This window comes from Vicugna pacos, chromosome 28 (assembly GCF_048564905.1).
Source record: "Vicugna pacos chromosome 28, VicPac4, whole genome shotgun sequence".
NCBI lineage: Eukaryota > Metazoa > Chordata > Mammalia > Artiodactyla > Camelidae > Vicugna > Vicugna pacos.
In genome coordinates this window covers 9977313-9999978 of record NC_133014.1, presented here as the reverse complement: position 1 = coordinate 9999978, position 22666 = coordinate 9977313, and the positions used below count along the sequence as shown (strand labels likewise).

The window sequence follows — 22666 nt, the reverse complement described above, 5'->3', positions numbered from 1 at the left end:
TCCGGTCCTGTTTCTACTGACCACCGGCCAGCTCCTCAAGGCGGGGCCAGACCTTAGCTCGTTGGTCCCAAGAACGTGTACATTCTTATGGTTTCTACGGCCAAGTTTCATTAGCACAAAATGAAATTCTGTGGTTCTATTAAATAATCAGGACTCCGGTTTAACAGTTTCTCTGAAACAATATAAACTCTATTTTCTGTTCATTACTTCTTCATCTGATAAAAATATTCAGTGTAGTCGGAAACATGAGGAATGGAGAAATCATTTTCCTCACCAAATAACAAAAATGCCTCCATTTAGCCTAACTAGAGAGTTCATTTCGAGGAGAGAGAAGTTGACCATCACAGTGTGCTTCCTATTGCAATGTTCTTCATCCAAAGAGTACACAGTTCTGTTCTTTTCTAAATACTGCTGACAATGCCCATTTCAGTAAAGGAGTGGGACTTTGAACCCTGATGCTCTGACTTCCTTATCTCCTAAATGTTAGGATTAGGTGAGTTCGGCACAGAGTAGAGTATTTATAAATGTTATTATTACGGTGTGTTCTTTAGTTAGTAATCAAACACAATTTCTTTAAAACTCTGGCATTTTCTAATGCAGAGTTTACTTAAGCTTCATTACCTAGAACAAGAATGCTGAGGCAGAGGTATCAGCTTTAACCACTTAATAAGAACTTCTGACATTTATTCATACTGCTACTGATTCATAAGTGGAAAGGTTTAAAAAGAAGACAAGTGTGTAAACCTTCCCTTTAGAATACAGGAAACCATATGAAAGTATTGGCAATGGAATTAAAGTAACCACAATGCCGCTCTTGGCAGCATTTTCTACAAAGACATTTACATGAAACAAGAAAGAATATTAAATCAGGTGGTTATAATAAAATTTCACTATTAGCTTCGCACGTTTTCATACAAAGGATTATGGCATTTTAATGAACTGATTGCTCAGCCTTGTAAGTACAGACCCAAAGAAATGTGAACGTGCCCGGGAAGGAATGATTTTCAGTCAAGGTCTTTTTTTTTTTTTTCAAGAATCAGAAGCCCCACAAATGGCCAGAACTAAATGCACAGTAAGAGTCCGAAGTTAGCATGGAGAAATTCTGTGTCCACGGGTCCCGGAATTTTGAATTTCATCGAGCCAAACGATTTCAAAAGCAATTTGGGGGGACTTCTAGTTAGGATGTAGAGAGATTCAGGAGAACTTTGCTCCCATGGTAACAACCAGAAATTGAACCAAAGTTGAGTGAAAGATTTCTGAGGCTCTAATCCAGCATCCTCCCCGCTCAACTGCTGACAGGACCAAAAAGGCAGGATGGGAGTTGGGGTGGGGGCTGGGCTAGGCACAGTGAGCGCAGTCTAATTAGAGCAGCCCCTGCTCAGCTTGGCTCTACGAGGAACCCTAATGATCAGTCCCTCACCCTGACCACCACACTAAAGAAAAGGAAGGAAACAAAAGAAAATCAAATCTGTTCTACACAATGTCTGGAGTATAATGCAAAGTTATATGATCTGCAAAGAAGTAGGAAAACATAACCTCAAATCACGAGAAAGCACAATTGATAAAAGCAGACTTACAGACCACCAGTTATTAGAATCAGACAAGGATTCTAGAACAATTATTATAAATATAGTCAAGAATTCACACGAAAAAATGGATATAATGGGTTAAAATGGGACACTTCATGAGATAAACGTAACCTCTAAAAGAGAATGAAAGGGACATTTTAGAACTGAGAAGTGGAATATTTTTAAATGACATAAAATATCTTATTTAAATATTTAAAATATTTTAAAGTGGTACAAATCCATTCACTGATGGGTTTAACAGCAGAATGATCAGTACACTTGCAAACAGATCAGTATTATTTTGTGGGGCACTAAAAAAAGGGAAAAATGGGAGAGAACAGCTGTGCCCTGTGGGATTATGTTAGCAACTTAACACACATACAATTGGAATCCCAGAAGTCAGACAGAATGAGAAATAAAATTCTAGAAGATGTAAGGGTTTGAAATGTTTCCAAATTTGATGTAAAACATCCTCCACGTATTCAAGAAGTACAATGAACACCAAGCAGAGGCATTTTATTTATTTTATTTTTAAAATTTCATTGAAGTGTAGTTGATTTACAATGTTAGTTTCAAATATACAGCAAAGTAATTCAGTTAATACATATACATACGTGTATATTTTTTCTTCTCAGATTCTTTTCCATTGTATGTTATTACAAGTAATTGATATAGTCCCCTGTGCTATACAGTAGGTCCTTGTTGTTTATTATTTTATATATGGTGAGGTGTATCTCTTAATCCCCAACTCCTAATTTATCCTTCCCCACCCTCTCCCCTTTGGTAACCATAGTTTGTTTTCTATGTCTGTGAGTCTGTTTTTGGCTTGTAAATAGAATTTGTTTCTTTTTTTTTTTTTAGATTCCACATATAAGTGACATCATATGATATTTGTCTTTCTCAAGGAGATACATTTTAAAACAAAACAAACTCAAAAAACCCCATACCTAGGTACATCGTAGCAAAATTGCTTAAAATCAAAGTTAAGAAAAAAATTGTAAACTTAGAGAAAAGTTAATCTCATGCATGGGAAACATGATAAGGATGACAGCAGAATTCTCATCAGAGAGAAGGAAGAAGACAGTAGATAACAAATTAATCTAAAATTCTCTATCCAGTGAAATTATCTTTAAAAATGAAAATGAAATTTAAAATTTTAGGATGAATAAAAACTGAGAGATTTATCACCATAGACTCTCACTATAGCACCCGCCCCCCCAATTTTCTTTCAGCTCAGAGGATATAATACCAGATATAAACTCTGATCTACTATTTTATATAAAATATCTTTTTAAAAAATAAAGAAGGTGAAGGAACATTTTTTTCCCCTCTTATAATGAAGCAATCCCATTTCTGGGCAAAACTCTAATTCAAAAAGACACATGTACTCCAATGTTCATGGCAGCACTATTTACAATAGCCAAGACATGGAAGCAACCTATATGTCCATCAACAGATAAATGGATAAAGAAGATGTGGTGTGTATATATATATATATATATATATATATATAAATATATATATATATATATATATAATTGAATACTACTCAGTCATAAAAAAGAATGAAATAATACAATGTGCAGTAACATGGAAGGACCTAGAGATGATCATATTAAGTGAAATAAGTCAGACAGAGAAAGACAAATATCATATGGTATCACTTATATGTGGAATCTAAAAAGATGATACAAATGAACTAATTTACAAAACAGAAATGGGCTCAAAGACATAGAAAACAATCTTATGGTTACCAAAAGGAAAAGCAGGAGTTGGGGGGAGGGAAGGGAAGGGATAAATTAGGAGTTTAGAATTAACATATACACATTACTGTATATAAAGCAGATAAACAACAAAAACCTACTGTATAGCACAGAGAACTATATTCAGTATCTTGTAATAACCTATAATGGAAAAGGATCTGAATAGTGTGTGTGTGTGTATATATATATATATATATATATATATATATATATATATATATATATATGAATTACTTTGCTGTATACCTGAAACCAACACAAATTGTAAATTACACTTCAATTTTAAAAATGGTTAATAAAAAAAACTACACTTCAATTAAAAAAAAAAGAAAAAAGAAAATGCAATGACCCAAGTAAAAACCCAGTGGATAGTCTCAACACCAGAATGGAGGAGACAGAGTAAAAATTAGTGAACTGGAAGATAGAATGATAGAAATTACTGAATCTGAACAAATGTAAACAGAGGCAGTCAAAAAAGATCTAACTTAAATGTCATCGGAGTTCTTATAATAAAAGAAGAGAAATGAAAGAGGGCAGAGCTAAAAAGTACTTGAAGTAATGACTGGTAACGCCCCCATTTTGGCAAAAGATATAAATAACCCAACAAATGCAAAAAGTTGGGTGAAACTCAACCATGGTAAATTCAAAGAAATCCACATCACAGTACATCAACATTAAACTTCGGAAAACTAAAGATGAAAAAATTTCTTGAAAGCAGAGAGAGAAAAATGATGCTTTATTCATAAGAAAAAAATTGGAGGAAAAAAAAAACCTTTGAATGACAGCAGATTCTCATTAGAAATTATGAAGGCAGAAATACTTTCAGGTGCTGGAAGAAAAGGACTTTCAATCCAGAATCCCATATCCAGAGAAACCATGTCCTTATTTTCTCATAACATGTTTATCTGTATAGAAAATTCCCAAGAATCTTCAATAACTCCTAGAATTAATATGTAAATTCAGCAAGGGTATAGGATATAAAACCAACATATAAAAGTCAAGTATATATCCATATACTAGCAATGGACATGTAGACACTTGAAATCAAATATGTAGTATCATTTACTCAAAAAAAAAAAAGGAAATGATTAGGTGTAAGTCTAACAAAACATGTACAGGTCTTGTATACTGAAAACTACAATATGCTGATTAAAGAACTCAAAAGAGATCTATATAAATGAGAAGACACACCATATTCATATATCAGAAGATTCAGCATGGTATTGATGTCATTTCTCCAAAAAATGATACACAGGTTTTTAACATAATTCCTTTCAAAATCCCTGAAAGATTTTTTCCGTAGATATAGACAAAATTTACATGGAAAGGCAAAGAACTAGAATATCTAAAACAATTTTTAAAAAGAATTTAAAAGTTGGAGGAATCAACCTACCACATTTCAAGTTCATGTAACTAAAGTAATCAAGACTGACCATGTGATACTGACAGAGGAATAGATACATAGATCCATGGGTCAAAACAGAGAATGCAGAAATAGAATGACACAAATATGCTCAACTGATTTTACAAAGATGTGAAAGCAATTCAAGGGAAAAAAGACAACCTTTCAACCAACTGCTGCTGGAGAAATTGGACATATAAAGGTTTTAAAAAAAAAGGACAAGAAAAAAGAAGTCTCCTAACTTATACAAAAATTAACTCAAAATGGATCATGGACTTAAATTTAAAGTGTAGAAGTTTAAAACTTTTAGGAAAAAAAAACTGTAGAATAAAACCTTCAGGACCTCACCATAAGTGAAAAGTTCTGAGACTGGTCACCAAAAATATAATCCATAAAAGGAAAAACTGATAAACTGGACTTCATCAAAATTAAGAACTTCTACTCTGCAAAAGACTATGTTAAGAGGATAAAAGGATAAGCCATAGGCTGGGAGAAAATATCTGCAAATTATGTATTTGACAAAGGACTAGTATCTAGAATATATAAAGAACTCTAAAACTCAATGGTAAAAAAAAAAAATCCAATTAAGCATGGGCAAAAGACATGAACAGACGTTTCACCAAATAGGGTATACAGATGGCACATAAGCACCAGAAAAGAGGGTCAACATCATTAGCTATTAGGGAAATGCAAATTCAAACCACAGTGAAATATTACTATATACCTATCCAAGTGGCTAAATAGAAAATAGTGACACCACCAAATGCTGGTGAGGATGTGAAGAAACTGGATCATGCCTGCATTTCTGGGAGGAGAGAAAAATATTACAGTTACTCTGAAAAACAGTTTGGCAAGTTCTTAGGAAAAAATCAACATGCACCTACCACATGATCCCAAAATGGCCCTCCTGGGCATTTGCTCTAGAGAAATTCAAACTTATATTCATACCAAAACCTGTACACAAGTGTTTGTAACAGCTTTATTCCTTATAGTTAAAAGCTAGGAAAAACTCAGATGTCCTTCAATGAGTGAATGGCTAAACAACCTGTGGTATATCCATATGTGGAATACTATGCAGCACTAAAAAGGAACAGGCTAACCATACAGGCAACAACCTGGATGAATCTCCAGAAGATTATGCTGATTGGAAAAAGCTAACCCCCAAAGGTTGCATATTATGTGATCTCCTTTATACAACATTCTTGAAATGACAAAATTAGAGAGATGGAGAACAGATCAGTTTTTCCTAAGGATTAAAGGGGAAGTGGGGAAATGGAAGGGGTGTGACTATAAAAGCAACACATGAGGAACCCTTGTGGTGAATAAAACACTATCTTTACTGTATCTATGCCAAAATCCTGGGTGTGATATTGTACTGTATCTACAGATGATATCACTGGTGGACACTAGGCAAAGGGACATGAAATCACTCTGCATTATTTCTTACAACTGCATGTGAATCTATGATTCTCTCAAAATCAGAAGTTCAATATAAAAAATTAAAACCCCATAATTGTAGTGAGATGACTCTCAGGTGGGGTTTTAACAAAGGGATTTTCTATAAGCACAATAGAAGATTCTTTTTTTCTTTCTTCTTTGTATTCTTTTTAGATGGGGCATAAGGTATATGCAGAGATACAAATAGTAAGCATAGATCAGCTTGCTCTATTATCACAAAATAAACACACACAGGTAACCATCACCCAGATTAAGAAACAGAACACCTGTATCCCCAGAGACCTGGCAAAAAGTCACGCACTTGAGCTGGCTAATTTTTCTTATGTTGTCACAGCAGTAGCCAATTTGATGAACAGAATTAATGCCTGGTGGTTTGAGGCCATAATCTGTGAAGTGACTGTCCAGGGAAGGAAGAGACAGAGGAATTTTAGTTTTCTATAGACCTATAACTGCTCACAAGTGAGTCCTGTCTCTTCTCTGTCCCTTAAAATGGGGCCATCCCTGCTAGCTGTCTTTGTGTCGTTTACTGAGTACCAAGTGGTTTGAGTCCCCCAGAGGAGGCAAGATGGGAAACAGGTGACAGCAATAACCAGTCTGTAAAATCAAAGGAAAAGGGCGACTTACCATCAGAAAGAGAAAAGTGACCACAAACATTCTGTTTTATGAAAAGTATGGATTTCTAGCTAGACTATTCATTTCTACCAAAGTGGATGTACTAGGGAGCATTTCCGTTTTAAGTTCAGTAATTCATTTAAATTTTATTATCATAAAATCATAATAAAACCCACCTTGCCCTTAACTGTGACTGGTGTCTGCCCTATCTGTTTGACTCAGCTGAATTCCACCTCCCGAATGGTCTATTTTTTTGTTAACCCGGCCACTCTTAGGAACAAATCTCACTGATAGGAAATTCTCACCTTGCATCCTGGAGTGAGGGGGTGAACCCATGGGGAGGGACACCCTAATCACCCAGCACTTCGAGCATCTCCCCAGGTGAGCCCAGGATAATGCAGCTGCCAAAAAAACCTCAGAGGCTGGAGTTCACCAAAACAAGTTGCTCTTTCCTGCAGTTATAACAAGTTATCCTTGAATGAGGGGAATAGAGTGAGCTTGACTCTTCCAGACGCACAAAGCCGTACTGTGAGGCCAAGCATGAGGGTCGACCAGATGGCTGCCACGCGGAACCAGGATTGCAGGGGTGGTGACCTTAGGGGCCATTTCACTGGCCAAACTGAAGAAACATATCCCACTTGTGTTTTCTTAACCTCAGTTGAATGGCCTGCATTTATAGGTTTGACAATGTATTTTATGCCACTGAAGAGCAGGCTTAGGCCAGAAGTAAAGGGGAGCGGGGAGGGAAGAGAGAGGTCTCCCCTTTTCTGAGTAGCACTCTGCTGGGACTGATACTGTTACTGTCTCTGTGTCTGAGGGTCTCTGGCTCTGGGAAAAGCAGGTGGACCAGGATACACTCATATTTTGGTTCCCGCCATCCCCTGGAGGTCAACCAGGGGTCCTACCGAAATGAAAGGAAGTTAAAACCAGTTCTGGGGATGCTTTCAAATCAAAGAAGATTTTAAAATTTGACTCAATTGCCTTCCCTGGATGACCACGCTGTTGCATTGTCTATTTCAATAACACCTCTGGCTTGAAGGAGCCACCGAACAGGAGCAGTCAGTCCCTCCCGACCCTGATGGAATGGGTGCGTGAGGTTTCACCCCACACCTGCGTCTTCACTCAGCCTGGAGGATACAGGCAAGAGTTCTCACGACCTCATCACTTTTTTTTATAGCCAAGTCAGATGGATCTTACCAGGTGGGGGAACAAGAGGTTTTCTCTCTGATTCCTTACAAAGAAAAGCAAGAGTCTGTGCGTAGTAGGTGAGGCTAAGAGACTGAGAAGCCCTACCTTCCTTCCCCAATCCGATGAATGTTTGCAACATCCTTTGCCAAAAACCTCAGTTCACTTTGCATTTGATTCCAGCGTCTGAACATTTGTTAAGCTGCCTTGATCCAAGTGGTTTTGGGAAAGGGAAATAGATGGATAGGATGTCTGAGTGGCCATTAAGAAAGGAACACTTAATACAGCATGGAAGACAGCCAACACTGCATTTGTAGGAAGTGAAGGGCACGCGTACCATTTCTAAGCCTCCTGGGTGTGAGTATGGGGTATGTGTTCTTGAAGTCAAGATTTGAGGAAAAAGGCTACTATTCTTAGCACCATCTTTCCATCTGGGAACTTCCCTTTACATTTTTCCCCCGTTTTGTTTCTTCTGCCCCAAGTCTTTATGCCACAAGACAATGGCTGCATTTGTGCTGTACACTTAGTTCAAAATAGTACATAAGCGTCAGGCATCTTTTAAATTCAAAGGAGCTCAGTAGCATCCTGGCTTTGGGGTCTGGTGTCTGCCGCACCTACACGCGCTCTTGCCCAAGCCCATTTCCTAAGAATAAATCAATGTGTGAGTGGCTGTGTCTTCTCAGAACTACTTGAAGGACCCATCAATCATCAGGCGTGAATGTTTTTCCTGCTCATTGATTCCACTATTTGATTGACTAAGCTGAAACTAAAACCCAAACCATAGTGGTTGTTTTAGACTTGAGCAAACACAGCTACGAGCCAAGATCACTTGCCATCAGCAGGCTCCCTGTGGCCTCCTTACTGCAGCTGGGTCTCCAAGCAGTTCTCACTCGGGGACAAAAAGCATTCCTTTCACTGGGGCAGACTGAGGCTGTTAGGTGTTGGTGTGCCCCGGTGTCGACTTGCTGGCGAGGGTACAACACAGGACTTGGGCTGGAGCAGGTGATCCTGGGCTTCACCCTAGCACACCAGGGGGCACAGCAAAATGAAAATGGTCGGTCTAGGGGCAAGGGAGAAGGACTCGGGTGGGAAAGGAGACCAGTCACCTGCTGCTGCAACAGGAACAGTGCAATTGGGAAGGAACTGGAGGGTCACAACTCAGAGCGGACATCAAGGCAACATCTGGGTGAAGGAGTAACAGCTGTGGGTGTAACGTGATCACATGTGGTGGGGATGTCAGCATTGCTTGGACACGCTCCTGATCAGTATTTACCTTCCCTCTTCCTGAACGGGTTTTCGGTTCTTAACATGGTTCCTGTTACAAGCCGTCTCCCGTGCCCTCTGGGAGGTGGAGAGGAGTGGTCCTCCTGGCTGCGGTGCTGGGCTATACAGCCGTGCCTCACATCCCTGCCCGTCCCTTATATAACCTGCACTCTCATATGGTTCCATTATTTGGGCTCCAGGCAGGAAACAGAACGTGATTTAACATTTTGCTAAGTATTATTTTCATCACCCTGAAAAGGGTCTTTTTTGATCTGCAACCCACAGCTGGGCTGTGGCTCTTTCAACGCACGTAGACAGAAAGGCTTTCCCTGTGTTGATTTCCTAGTGTGAGCTGACCACACGTCCACCTGTATTCACTTCCCCGTGTGCCACCGGGAGCCACTGTTCCAGTGCTGGTGGGCACAGAGCAGGACAGCCGTGCCCGGCAGTTCAGAGAGCAAACACTCCAACGAGAAAAACGAGGCTGCTCTATCTAAATCTTAGTTTACTCTAAGAACTGGTGTAAAATTAGGCAGAGGACTCAATGCCAAATATTCACTTACATTAAAATACAGCATTTTAAAAAGGTGAAGTTTTGGTTCTGTTTTCTTTTGTCTTTTTTTTTTTTTTAAGCAACTAAGTTGGTTTTAGCCGAGATACACGATTGTTAACTGTTAGGTTATTTTGAAAGGGTTTCCTCCTTAAAGTGAGCCTCAGCTGATAGTTCTTTCCTTAATGCTGATAATTATCTAAAGCAAAATAAATACAAATGTCTAGCTTAATGAAGACTGAAACAGGATAATGCCCGGACACTGAGTTTTCCAAGAACAAAGCACACAATTGTGCTATACAGACCCCTGCTAAAGTACTTAATGGAAAGGGCACAGAAACCTTTTACTTGGGGGTCTTGAGGGAGCCCCCGGGGGCACCACCACTAGACGGCCTCTGAGCCGAGGTCCCACAATGAGGGCACAAAGGTGGGGCCAGCTCATCCTACAGTTAAGACCTGGGGACACTAGAACAGCAGGGAACCGCAGCCCAGAAGCCTCACTTTTACCTCTCCCTAAATCAGCTGCAAGTCAGCCTCAGATTCCCCATCGATAAAGTGGATTAGCAGCTATTCACACGAAAGGGAGCTAGTGGGGATTACACAGGATAATGAATGTGGACCAGCTTGGTCAACACTGAGGTTCCGGACGACAGAAAGCAGTCTAGTTATCACAGGCAGGAAGGGCTTGGGAGATGGGCTTGAATTTTAAAAGAAAACAAAACCCTTGTCCCAGATTTTAGTGGGAAGCTTTTGAGTTTTTCACCATTGAGTACTTTGCTGGCTGTAGGTTTGTCATATATAGCTTTTATTATGTTGAGATATGTTCCCTCTATACCCACTTTGGTGAGAGTTTTTATCATAAATGGGTGTTGAATTTTATCAGATGATTTTTCTGCACCTATTGAGATGATCATGTGGTTTTTGTCCTTTCTCTTGTTGATGTGATGTATTACACTGATTGATTTGCGTATGTTGAACCACCCTTGTGTCCCTGGGATGAACTCCACTTGGTCATGATGTATAATCTTTTTTATGTGCTGTTGGGTTCTATTTGCTAATATTTTGGTGAGGATTTTGGCATCTATGTTCATCAGTGATATTGGCCTGTAATTCTCTTTTTTGGTGGTGTCTTTGCCTGGTTTTGGTATCAGGGTTATGGTGGCTTCATAGAATGAGTTTGGGAGTATTCCCTTCTTTTCAATCTTCTGGAAGAGTTTGAGAAGGACTGGTATGAGTTCTTCTTTGTATATTTGGTAGAAATCCCCGGTGAAGCCGTCCGGTCCTGGACTTTGATTTGTAGGGAGGTTTTTTTATTGCTAATTCAATTTCATTTCTAGTGATCGGTTTGTTCAAGACATACCCCTCAAACATGTTCTCCTAGAACAGTCTACCCAAGCAATAGAAATAAAAGCAAGAATAAGCAAATGGGACCTAATGAAACTTACAAGCTTCTGCTCAGCAAAGGAAACCATAAGGAAAACAAAAAGACAACCTACGGAATGGGAGAAAATCTTTGCAAATGAAACCGACAAAGGCTTGATCTCCAGAATATATAAGCAGCTCATACAACTTAATAAGAAAAAAACAAACAACCCAACCCAAAAATGGGCAGAAGACCTAAACAAGCAATTCTCCAAGGAAGAAATACAAATGATCAATAGGCACATGAAAAAAATGTTCAATATCACTAATTACCAGAGAAATGCAAATCAAAACTACAATGAGGCTCCATGAATGACTGAAAAATTGTGAACACTGGAATTTGACACAACACTGTAAAATGATTATGAATCAATAAAAAATGTAAAAAAAAAAAAAGGAAAAGAGGTATTTTCTTTTCAAAAAAAAAAAAACTACAATGAGGCATCACCTCACACCAGTCAGAATGGCCATCATTCAAAAGTCCACAAACGACAAATGCTGGAGAGGCTGTGGAGAAAGGGTAACCCTCCTACACTGCTGGTGGGAATGCAGTTTAGTGCAGCCACTGTGGAAAACAGTATGGAGATTCCTCAAAAGACTAGGAATAGACTTACCATATGACCCAGGAATCCTGCTCCTGGGCATATATCCAGAAGGAATGCTACTTCAAAATGACACCTGCACCCCAATGTTCATAGCAGCACTGTTTAGAATAGCCAAGACATGGAAACAGCCTAAATGTCCATCAACAGATGACTGGATAAAGAAGATGTGATATATTTACACAATGGAATACTATTCAGCCATAAAAACTGACAACATAATGCCATTTGCAGCAACATGGATGTTCCTGGAGAATGTCATTCTAAGTGAAGTAAGCCAGAAAGAGAAAGAAAAATACCATATGAGATTGCTCATATGTGGAATCTAAAAAAAAAACATAAATACAAATCAGAAACAGATTCATAGACATATAATATAAACTTATGGTTGCCAAGGGGGTGGGGTGTGGGAAGGAGCTGACTGGGATTTCAAAATGTAGAATAGATAAACAAGATTATACTGTACAGCACAGGGAAATATATACAAGATCTTATGGTAGCTCACAGAGAAAAAAATGTGACAATGAATATATATGTTCATGTATAACTGAAAAATTGTGTTCTTCACTGGAATTTGACACAACATTGTAAAATGACTATAACTCCATAAAAAATGTTAAAAAAAAGAAAAAAGAAAACAAAACCCAACCCCAACCCCTCTCTCGTGGGTCCCAGTTGGACCAGTGGGCACCTGGGCTGCTTCTGGAGTATGTGGATGGATTTTACTCACTCTGGGCTATAAGGCAGGCCTTTCTGAATCTTTTAAACTCAGGTATCTTCAGTGCTTAATCTACAGCACTTAAAGTCGGTGATGCCTCGTGCTTAATCCACCTGCATTTGGGATTAGGAGTTCTGGGTTCTGTGCCCAGCTAGAACCTTGAGCAGCTGTTTAATGTCTCTGTTTCTTAGTTTTACTCATTTATTGCATGGGGATTATATCAGCTTTACTTCCCTTTAAGATCTTTATGAGAATGAAATGAGATTTTTTTTGAGAATAAATACATGCATTGCAAATCATCATTAGACTGGAACTTCAGCATAACTCCTGGGTACTCTGAAAAGTTTTATTATTTAGAATCAGCCCAGGCTGATTGCTATTCTCTGATGCTGACTTTTTAAAAAATAAACTTCTTAGTTTAGAATATATTTTGATTTTGTAGAAAAGTTCCAATGGAGAGTTTCCATATACCCTTCTATACCCGGTTTCTCCTAATGGTGACATCTTACATAATGGTCCATTGTAAGCATGGAGAAGCCAAGATTGGTACATTAATATTAACAAATACAGACTTTATTCAGACTTCGCTAGTTTTTCTACTAATGTCCTTTCCTGTTCCGGGACTCCATCCAGGTACCGCATTGCATTCAGTCATCAGGTCTCCTTGGTCTCCTCTGGTTGGTGATGGTTTCTCAGTCCTTCCTTGTCTGTCATTGATTGACAGTCTGCAGAGTACCAGTCAGGTGTTGTGTAGACCATTCCTCAATTTGGTTTTGTCTGCCAGGTTTTTCTCATGATTGGACTGGGGCTCTGGGTTTTTAGGAAGAATGAAGTGCTCTTCCCACCACAGCTTACTGGAGGCACATGTCATCAACATGACTTATTACTGGTAATATTAACCTTAATCCCAGAGTTTTCCACTGTAAAGCAACTCTCTTCCCCTTCCATACCCTATTCTTTAAAACAGAAGGAAGTCACTAAGTCCAACCCACACTCAAGGGAAGGAAGACTGTCTTACCTCCTGAAGAGGGGAGTTGCTACATACATCATGTGGAATTCTTCTTGAAGGAAGACCTCTTCTTTACCTCATTTATTTTATCTGTTCAATTGTTTGCTTATATCATTATGGGCTTGTGTTTAATTATTTTATACTCTGGGTTATTGGGTTTTCTGATACTACGTTATTCATTTTGTTGCTCAAGTTGTTCCAACTTTGGTCACTGGGAGCTCTCTGTCAGCTCCTTTCCCAAATTCTGCAGATGAATGTGGGGTTTTTTGTTTTTGTTTTTGTTTTTGTTTTTGTTTTTGTTTTGAGCATTTTCTGACTTTCTGGCCCTAGAAGATGTTCCAGGTTCATCCTGTATACTCATTGTCCCAGGCCGAGAATTCAGTCATTTCTCCAAGGACCATGGTTCCTTTTTCTGGAGAATGATATCACAAACCGAGAATTAGGCACTGGATGAGCTTCCTGTGACTGGCTGATGCTGATTCCTACCCCAAAAAGATAATACATGAAAATGTTTAGAGTCAAAGAGATGTGAGTTTTTGCTACCTGTATTACTTTGGGCAAATTACTTTGACACGCTGGGTCTCAGTTTCTTCATTCACGTGTAAGGATAATGAAAATCAAAGGGGATCAAGCGAGATAACACTGAAGCAAATTTCTGTTTCTTTTTTTGGTTAGGGGGAAGGGGTTGCTTAAAACAACAGAAATTTATTCTCTCATGGTCCTGAAAGCTAAAGTCTGAAATTAAGGTGTTTGCAGGGTCATGCTTCCTCTGATGACTCTAGGAGAGGCTCCTTCTCTGCCTCTTCCTGGCTTTGGGTGACTGCCAGCAATACTTGCCCTTCCTCTTTCTACAGATGCATCACTCCAGTCTCTGCCTCCATTGTCAACATGATATTCTTGTGTTTCTCTGTGTCTCTGAATATCTCTTTCCTTTTTTTTTTAATTGAAGGATAGTCAGTTTACAATGTTGTGTCAATTTCTGGTGGCTAGCATAATGTTTCAGTCACACATATACATACATATGGAACTTTCTATTTCTGATACTAGAAATCTAGGGTCTTTTATTTTTCTTACTTCTTTAAAGCAAAAAATTAAGGGAAAGTGGAAACCAAGAGAAATAAACAGGTAAGAAAATTTGCATTTGCCTTGAAGGCATTTGCCATTTCCAACAAATCTGAATGTTCACCCTGACAGCCTCACGGTGGATGGGGTGGGGTAGAGAGTGATGACAGTCAAACCCGGGGCCAGCACTAGGCAAGACATTTAGTAGACAGTAAGTTGGATGCCAAAGAGCTACAACCCTGGGGGAGGGTAAAGAAATGGCTGCCCTCATTTGAATTCCGTGAGTCTTCCATGAAACTTCAAACTTTGAATTTAATTGAAGGTGGTCTCAAACTGAGAGTCCCTTCAGATGCCTTGCAAGGGGAAGGAGAAGATACCTTCAATTTGGCATTCATATAAATCTCACAAATTATTTTCTAGTAACAATAACTAGCACACATTGAAGGGTAACTTGACACATAGCAGAAGCAACAGACAAAGAGAAATAGAGCTGTAAAGACTTAAAACATTGGGGTTCTTAGCTACAGACTATAAAACAACTATACTCCAATGCATAAAGAAATTAAAGACAAAATGGAATATATCTTTGGGAAACTGGAAACTAAAAAGTGATGCAGGTGGTAGAAAAAAAGAAAACAAAAAATAAAAGAAGAATTTTTAAAATACAAATCCTAACAACTGGGATTAAAAATGTATGGGAGGAGCTAAACAGCACTGTAGATGCACCTAAAGAAAGAACCAGTAAACTTGAGGAGTGACACGTGAAAGCATCTAGATCGGTTTTAGTGACATCAGTCATCGCAGACCACTTTCTGCTCCTTCACGAGCACTCTCCTGCCAGTACCTCGGATTGACCAAGGGTCCCAGGTAGTTTTGGAGGAGAAGCTGCCAGTAATATTTCTGAAGCCTTCTGATCCCTGCAAAAGGGTGTGGTTGGAGAAGGAAAGGAAGTATCTGTGCTGGATCCACTACCCTCTCCCCTCTGAGAGCCCCAAAAATGTCCAGGGAGGGGTGAGTGCTCATGGCAGGCAGCTCAGAGATCTGCAGAGGAAGGCCTCGAGATGTCCCAGAGGCCCAAGCAAGCCAGATCTAGCCCCACAGATAAAGCCTGTTCCAAAGCGGCTGGCTTCTCCCTGCGTATCTCCAGGCTGCTTGAGGATCTAGTCAATAAGGAGTGTGGAAAACACATCGAACTCTAAGAATACAAAAGCACATCAGTGTTTTATGTGAAAGTTGGTTGCTTTTACGCAACCACTGATAAAAGTACCACGGGTCTTTTATTTTTTTAAATATGAAGAATGAGTCAATAGGTTTCGGTAAGAGGTAAGAAAATGAAAAACACTTCATACCTTTTTTTTTTTGCCAACACAAAGTAAACACTTTTGAGTCCCTCCTCTCTTATACATGTTAGAAGTTCATACACAGTGAATCATTTCCTTGTCACTGAAACGCTGAAGTGTAATATGATCAAGGTCGACAATGAAAACATGTATGCGAAGTCCCAGAGGCGTAAAAATCCAGGAGTGGAAACCGATAAAAGATTGGCAGGACTGTTTTCTCAGAAAGCAAAGAGCTGACAGCTGATGAACGAAGGGTTAGTTCTGCACCCAGGGAATCTTACCTGGCTCCTAATCCTCATGCTGGCCACCGGTGTCAAATATTTATGTTCCAGATACCAGGCTCGCTCCTGGAACACCAGCTTGGTTCCATATAACAGACAAAACTAAGGAGTGGGGGGAAGTGGAGGGAAATGGAAAAATATGTTAGAACATGCAGGCTCGAAGGAGGTGGATGAGAAATTGAATGCTATTACATTTCACACAGTCATAAAAGTTCATATGCCCTTAATGGGAAATGGTCACATCTCACATACTGTATGTGTTTGATTTTTAAAAACCACTCTATGGAAAATGTAAAGCATATATAAAATTAGAAAGAACAGCATAACCAACTCCACCCCCAGCTCAACAAATAGTGACTCACAGCCAGTCTTATTTCATCTGTCACCTCACCCAGTTCTCCCCCACCCCAAGGTTATTTACTTGCAGAGGGAAAGAGAATCAGAAGATGCCAACAGCAAAATGGCACAGATGTTGGAATTATCTGGCAAAAGCTTTAAAACAGCTATTACAAAAATTCTTCAACAAGTGATCACAAACCCTCTTGAAACAAATGGTGAAGGGTCACATTTCAGCACAGAAATAAAAGATATAAAGGAAAATCATATGGAAATAGTAGAACTAAAAATTACACTGATCAAAATAAAAATGGGCTTAACATCAGAAGAGAGGGAACAGGAAAGAATTACTGAGCTGGAAGATAGAATAAGAAAAATTATTTGAACAATAGAGACAAAATATAGGGGTAATATAATAGACTGGAAAAAAAAAAAAGAACAGATCCTCAGGGACTTGTGGGACTATAACAAAAGAGCTAACCTTCATGTCACTGGAGTCCTGGAATGTGAAAAGAAAGAAGGCATGGCTGAAAGGGTACTTGAATACTTAATGGCTGAAACAGTCCTCCAATTTGGGGGGAAAATACAAATATGCAGGTTTTAGAAGCTTGGTGAACCTCAAACACAATAAATACCAAGATATCCATGCCCAGACACATCATATCAAACATCTTGAAATGTCAAAGAAAAACATATTGAAAGCAGCCAGAAAAAAAAAAAAATGATGAATCGCCTCCAGGAGAACAATGATTTGTATGACTGGATTTCTCATCAGAAATCATGGAGGCTAGAAACAAGTGGTACATTTTTTAAGTACTTAACTAATAAATATCAACCCCAAAGTCTATGTTGAGTAAAAATATCCTTCAGGCATGAAGAAGAAATAAAGATATTGTCAGATAAAGAAAAACTGGGGGAAACTGTTGCCAGTAGATTGCTCAAAGAATTACTACGAGTTTTTCAGTCAGAGGGAAAAATGATTCTAAAAGGAAACTTGGAACATCAGGAAGAGAGCTCTTTCTTGGAGAAAGAGCAACAGAAATGGTAAATGTCTGGGTAGATATGATAGACTATCCTCCTGAAATTTTAAAAAATGTGTGTGATGACTGAAAGCAAAACTTATAATACAGTCTGATGTGGTTTCCTATGTATGCAGATTACTTATAAGATGCCTATGATATACGAAGGGGAGATGGTAAAAGCAGCTCTGTGCTGGTCTACATTCCACTTGAAGAGGTAAAACACTTATTTTAAGTAGACTGTACAATGTTCAGAATATATATTTGCAATCCCTAAAGCATCAACCAAAAAGGAAAACTGCTATGCAAAGAAATAAAGATAACTCAAAATGGAATCCTGAAAAATGCTCAAAAACCCCCAAAGAAGGTGTGTGTTGTAGGCTGAATCATGGCCATCTAAAGCTATTAGGTCCTAATTCCTGGAATCTGCAAATATTTGTTTTTAAGGAAGAAGAGTTTTAGTGTGATTAGGACTTGTAAAATGAAGAGATAATTTTGGATCAACTGAGTGGGCCCTAAATGCAATCACATGTATCTTTCTAAGAGGAAGGCAGAGGGAGGTTCCACAGACAGAAGAAGAGGTGGCAATGTGAGATAGAGATGAGAGTGAGGTGGCCATAGGTCAAGGAATGCCAGCAGCCACCAGAAGCTGGAAGAAGCAAGGAATGAATTCTTCCTCTAGAGCCTCTAAAGGCAGTGCAATCCTGCTGACACCTTGATTTTGGCCCAGTGATACTGATTTCAGACTTCTGGCCTCCAGAACTATGAGAGAATAAATTTTTGTTGTTGCAATCCACCAAGTTCGCTGTAATATGGTATAGTAGCCACAGGAAACTAATACAACATATGAGAGAAAACAGGAATCAAAACCAAAGAAAATAACAGAAAACAAACGATAAAATGGTTGACCTAAATCTAAACTTATCAATAATTATATTAAATGGAAATAGTCTAAGCATGCTAATCAGAAAACAGGAATTTTCAGGATGAATGTTTTAAAAAACTCAAGCTGTCTACTAGAAATTCACTATAAATACAACAATAGAGATAGGTTAAAAGTAAAAGGGTGGAATAAGATATACCATGCAAAAACTAACTCAAGGAAACCTGCAGTGACTATATTAATATCAGATAAAACAGACTTCAGAGAAAAGAAAACTTGCAGGGATAAAGAGGGAATTGCCTGATGATAAAAAGGTTAATGGATCAAGATGTAACAATCCTAAATGTGAATGCACCTAACAACAGAGCTTCAAAATACGTAAGACAAAAACCTGACAGAACTGAAAGGCGAAACAGATAAATCCACAAATACAGTTGGAGATGTCAACGCTGCTCTCGTGGTAACTGATGGAACAAGTAGACAGAATATTAGCAAGGATACAGAAGAACTGAACAACAGCATTTACCAACTGGATCTGATTGACATTGAAACATTCCTTCCAACAACAGCAGAATACACATTTCTTTTCAGGGGCACATAAACCATTCACCAAGACAGGCCACATCCCAGGTCATAAACACATTTTAAAAATTAAAAATTATAAATTATACATGATATATTCTCTGGTTATAATAGAACTAAACCGGGATTCAATAACACACAGATAACATAAAACTCTCTAGACACTTGGAGATTAAATGACACACTTGTAAATAATTCGTGTTTCAAGGAGAAAGTCTCAAGGGAAGCTGGACCTGAATAGTAGTGATAATACAACATGTTAATAGTTGTGGGAATATGGGGAACGCAGTGCTTAGAGGCAAATTTATAGCATAAAAATGCTTACAAAAGAAGAAAAATCAGAAATAAATCATGCAAGTTTCCATATATAATACAATACACCCTTCACAACAGCTCCCCTCAAAATAACATACTTAGGTATAAATTTACAAAAGTGTGCACATTATATTTATGCTGAAAACTAAAAATGTTGATGAAAGAAACCAAGGAAGAACTAATAAAATAGATCAGTAGGACCAATGTCATACATTTGTCAATTCTCCCCAAGTTGATCCACAGATTTAACATTATTCTAATAAAAATCACAGCAGATTTTTTTTTTTTGCTGATAGAGACAACTAATTCTAAAATTTATGTGAAAAGGCAAAGAAATTAGAATGGTGAAAATAATTTGCAAAAGAAGAATAAAGTTGGAGATTTGATTTTAAGACTTACTATAAAGTTACAGCATTCAAGACAGCAAGGCATTGTCAAGGGATAGACACGTAGTTCAATGAAACAAAACAGAGAACCCAGAAATAGACCAATGCAGATGTACGTGAATGATTTTGACAAAGATGCAAAAATAACTCGATGGAGGAAGAACAGCCTTTTCAACAAATGGTGCTGAAACAATTGGATATCAACAGTCAAAAGATAAGTACACTTTGACCTAAACCCACCCCTTATACACAAATTGGTTCAAAATGAACCATAGATCTAAATGTAAAATATAGAACTCTAAAACTTTTAGAAAAAAATATGGGAGCAACTATTCATGACCCGGGGTTAAGCATATATTCTTAGATATGACACCAAAAGCACAATCTAGAAGACAGAAAAAATGATAAATTGGACTTCATCAAAATAAAAAAATTTTTGCTCTGCAAAAAGTACTTTAAAAGAATGAAAAGACATGCCACAAGTTGGGAAAAATATTTGCCAATCACACATCCAAGAAAAAACTTGTATCCAGAATTTATAAAGAATGCTCAAAACTCAACAGTAAAACAAATTATCTAACTTTAAAATGGGCAAAAGATTTGAACAGACTTCACTAAAGAGGATATACAGATGGCAAAAAAGCACATCAAGATATTTTTCAGTATCATTAGGAAATGCAAATTAAAACCATGATGAGAATACTCCCACATCCTCATTGTAATGGAAAAAAAATACTGGCAATGCCAAGTGTTAGTGATGATACTGAGCAACTGGATGTCTCATACTTTCTCACACAGTTAACTTTGTAAGAATCTAAAGTTTTTGACAAAGTTAAACATACATTTACCATATGACCCAGGAAATCCTCTCCTAAGTATCTACCCTAGAGCAATGGTTCTCAACTGTGGATTATTTTTGTCCTCCAAGGGACATTTGGCAATGACTGAAGACATTCTGGTGTCCTTACTGGAGAAGTTCTAATGGTATCTAGTAACTAGAGGCCAGGGATATTGCTAAACACCCTACAATGCCCAGGACAGTCCCCTTACAACAAAGAAGTACCTGACCCAGAATGTCAGTATTGCCAAGACTGAGAAATTTGTTCTAGAGAAAGAAAACTTGTTTACATAATATAATAACCTACACGTGTATAATATATATCATCACTACTCACAATCATCAAAAACTGAAAGCAACTCAAATGTCCTTCACTGGGTGAATGATTAAACAGTGTTGGACATCCATACAATGGAATACTACTCAGCAATGAAGAGGAATAACTGTGGATGCCTGCAACAACTCAGCTGAATCTTGACATCATACTGAGTGAAGGAATACCAAAGGTTATATATTGTATGTTTCCATTTATGTAACATCCTCAAAATGACAAAATTATAGTGATGGATAACAGATAGTTGGTTGCCAGAATTTATCAGAAGGTGAAGAGGATGATTATAAAGCCATACCACAAAGGATTATTTTAGGATGGTTAAATTGCTCCGTATCCTGATTGTGGTAGGGCTCATAAAATTCTCTACATGGCTTAAAATTCATAGAGCTATACACCCCAAACAAAGTCATTTTGCTGTATAATAATTTAAATATATCACCATTCTATGTCCAGGCTGCTTCTTTTTGTTATGACAAATACCAAGCCGAAATGGCCATATTCTTCTAAGAGTTCCCTGTATTGAAAGTTTGTTCAAGAACACCTCCCTGATTTCCTCCTGAAAGTCACCCCTTCCCTTCCTGGGTTCCCACGGCACTATGTTTTCCCCTGTTACACATTCTGTCTACTGGTGTAATTATTTGCCCATGTGACTTGCTCCCTGACTATAATGTGGTCAAGGAGGCAGGAACTGTGGCTCATGCATCTTGGAATTTCTGCAGCGCCTAGCCCAGTATCAGGGCTTAGGATGCATTTATAGAACTAAGACTCTTGGTTCCCAGGAGCATAAGCCTGCCGGGACCAACACAGAAAAGAAGGGAGGTTGCCTGCAATTTATGCCAAGTAGGCAGCCTGTATCCACGGCCTGCGCTGCATAATGAGCAGGGAGATGAAGCAAAAGGACCTCTAGTGTCAGAGAAGATGAACAAAGCTTATTAATTCCCGGTAACACCAGCGTGATATCAGAACAGGTTCCCCCGGCAACAACCCAGTTCTCTTACTGTGATGAAGTGCTCTGCCTTCTGCCTCAGACTTTAGCCACGTGGGATCTGCATTCCTGCCTTGTAAAATTGATGGCATTCTTTGCAATAGGAAAGTGATTAAAAGTTGGACCAGACTGGAACGCTGTCCATCTCTAATCCTCATAGTTCACCTGCCCAGTCTCCTCCACGCCTTCAGCTCCAGGTGGGAGCTCATTAGCTCCCACGGGTGAGGAAATCTCATTTATATTATACTGGAAAAAGTTGGGGAAGGGATAATCAACACTAGTGTCTTTTTCTTTGATCACCCAAGGAAGTTGTTCAGATCAAAGTCTCTTTTTCTTCTAAACTGCCTAAAGATATTAATTTAACTTTTAAAAAATCCAACCTGCTCAATATTTCTTGTGTCTTAAAATTTTGCCTCTCTTCTTGAGAAAGGTGACAGGTGTAGCAGCAGTTGGATCATTCTGGGAGCCCAGATACCTCGAGGAGAGGAGGGTCAGGGATGAAGGTCATTGATTCCTTCTGGGTCTTTGGACTTGGAAGAGCCCAGGATGGTTCTCTCTTCACCGCCACGTTCCGTGGCAGAGGAACCAGTTTAGTAAATTGATGGGTGGCCATGTGCTGCTGCCATGGTAGATCAAAGGCAGAGGGTGTGTGCATGGCTTTGCAGGCAGAGGTGATTATTCCCTCTGGGGCTCCTTAAACAATCCACTATGTGGACTGGCTCAGAATCATACTCCTACAGTCCTCCCTCGGTA

General features: G+C 38.6%; 1 protein-coding gene across 1 annotated transcript in view; it reads right to left on the bottom strand.

The window, feature by feature from the left end:
- The window catches only part of ACOXL (acyl-CoA oxidase like), a 247466-nt gene that overhangs the window by 8959 nt on the left and 215841 nt on the right, over nt 1-22666 (bottom strand). The window contains 1 exon segment of the mRNA XM_072951449.1: nt 16236-16337. Coding sequence (XP_072807550.1) covers nt 16236-16337 — 102 coding nt within the window.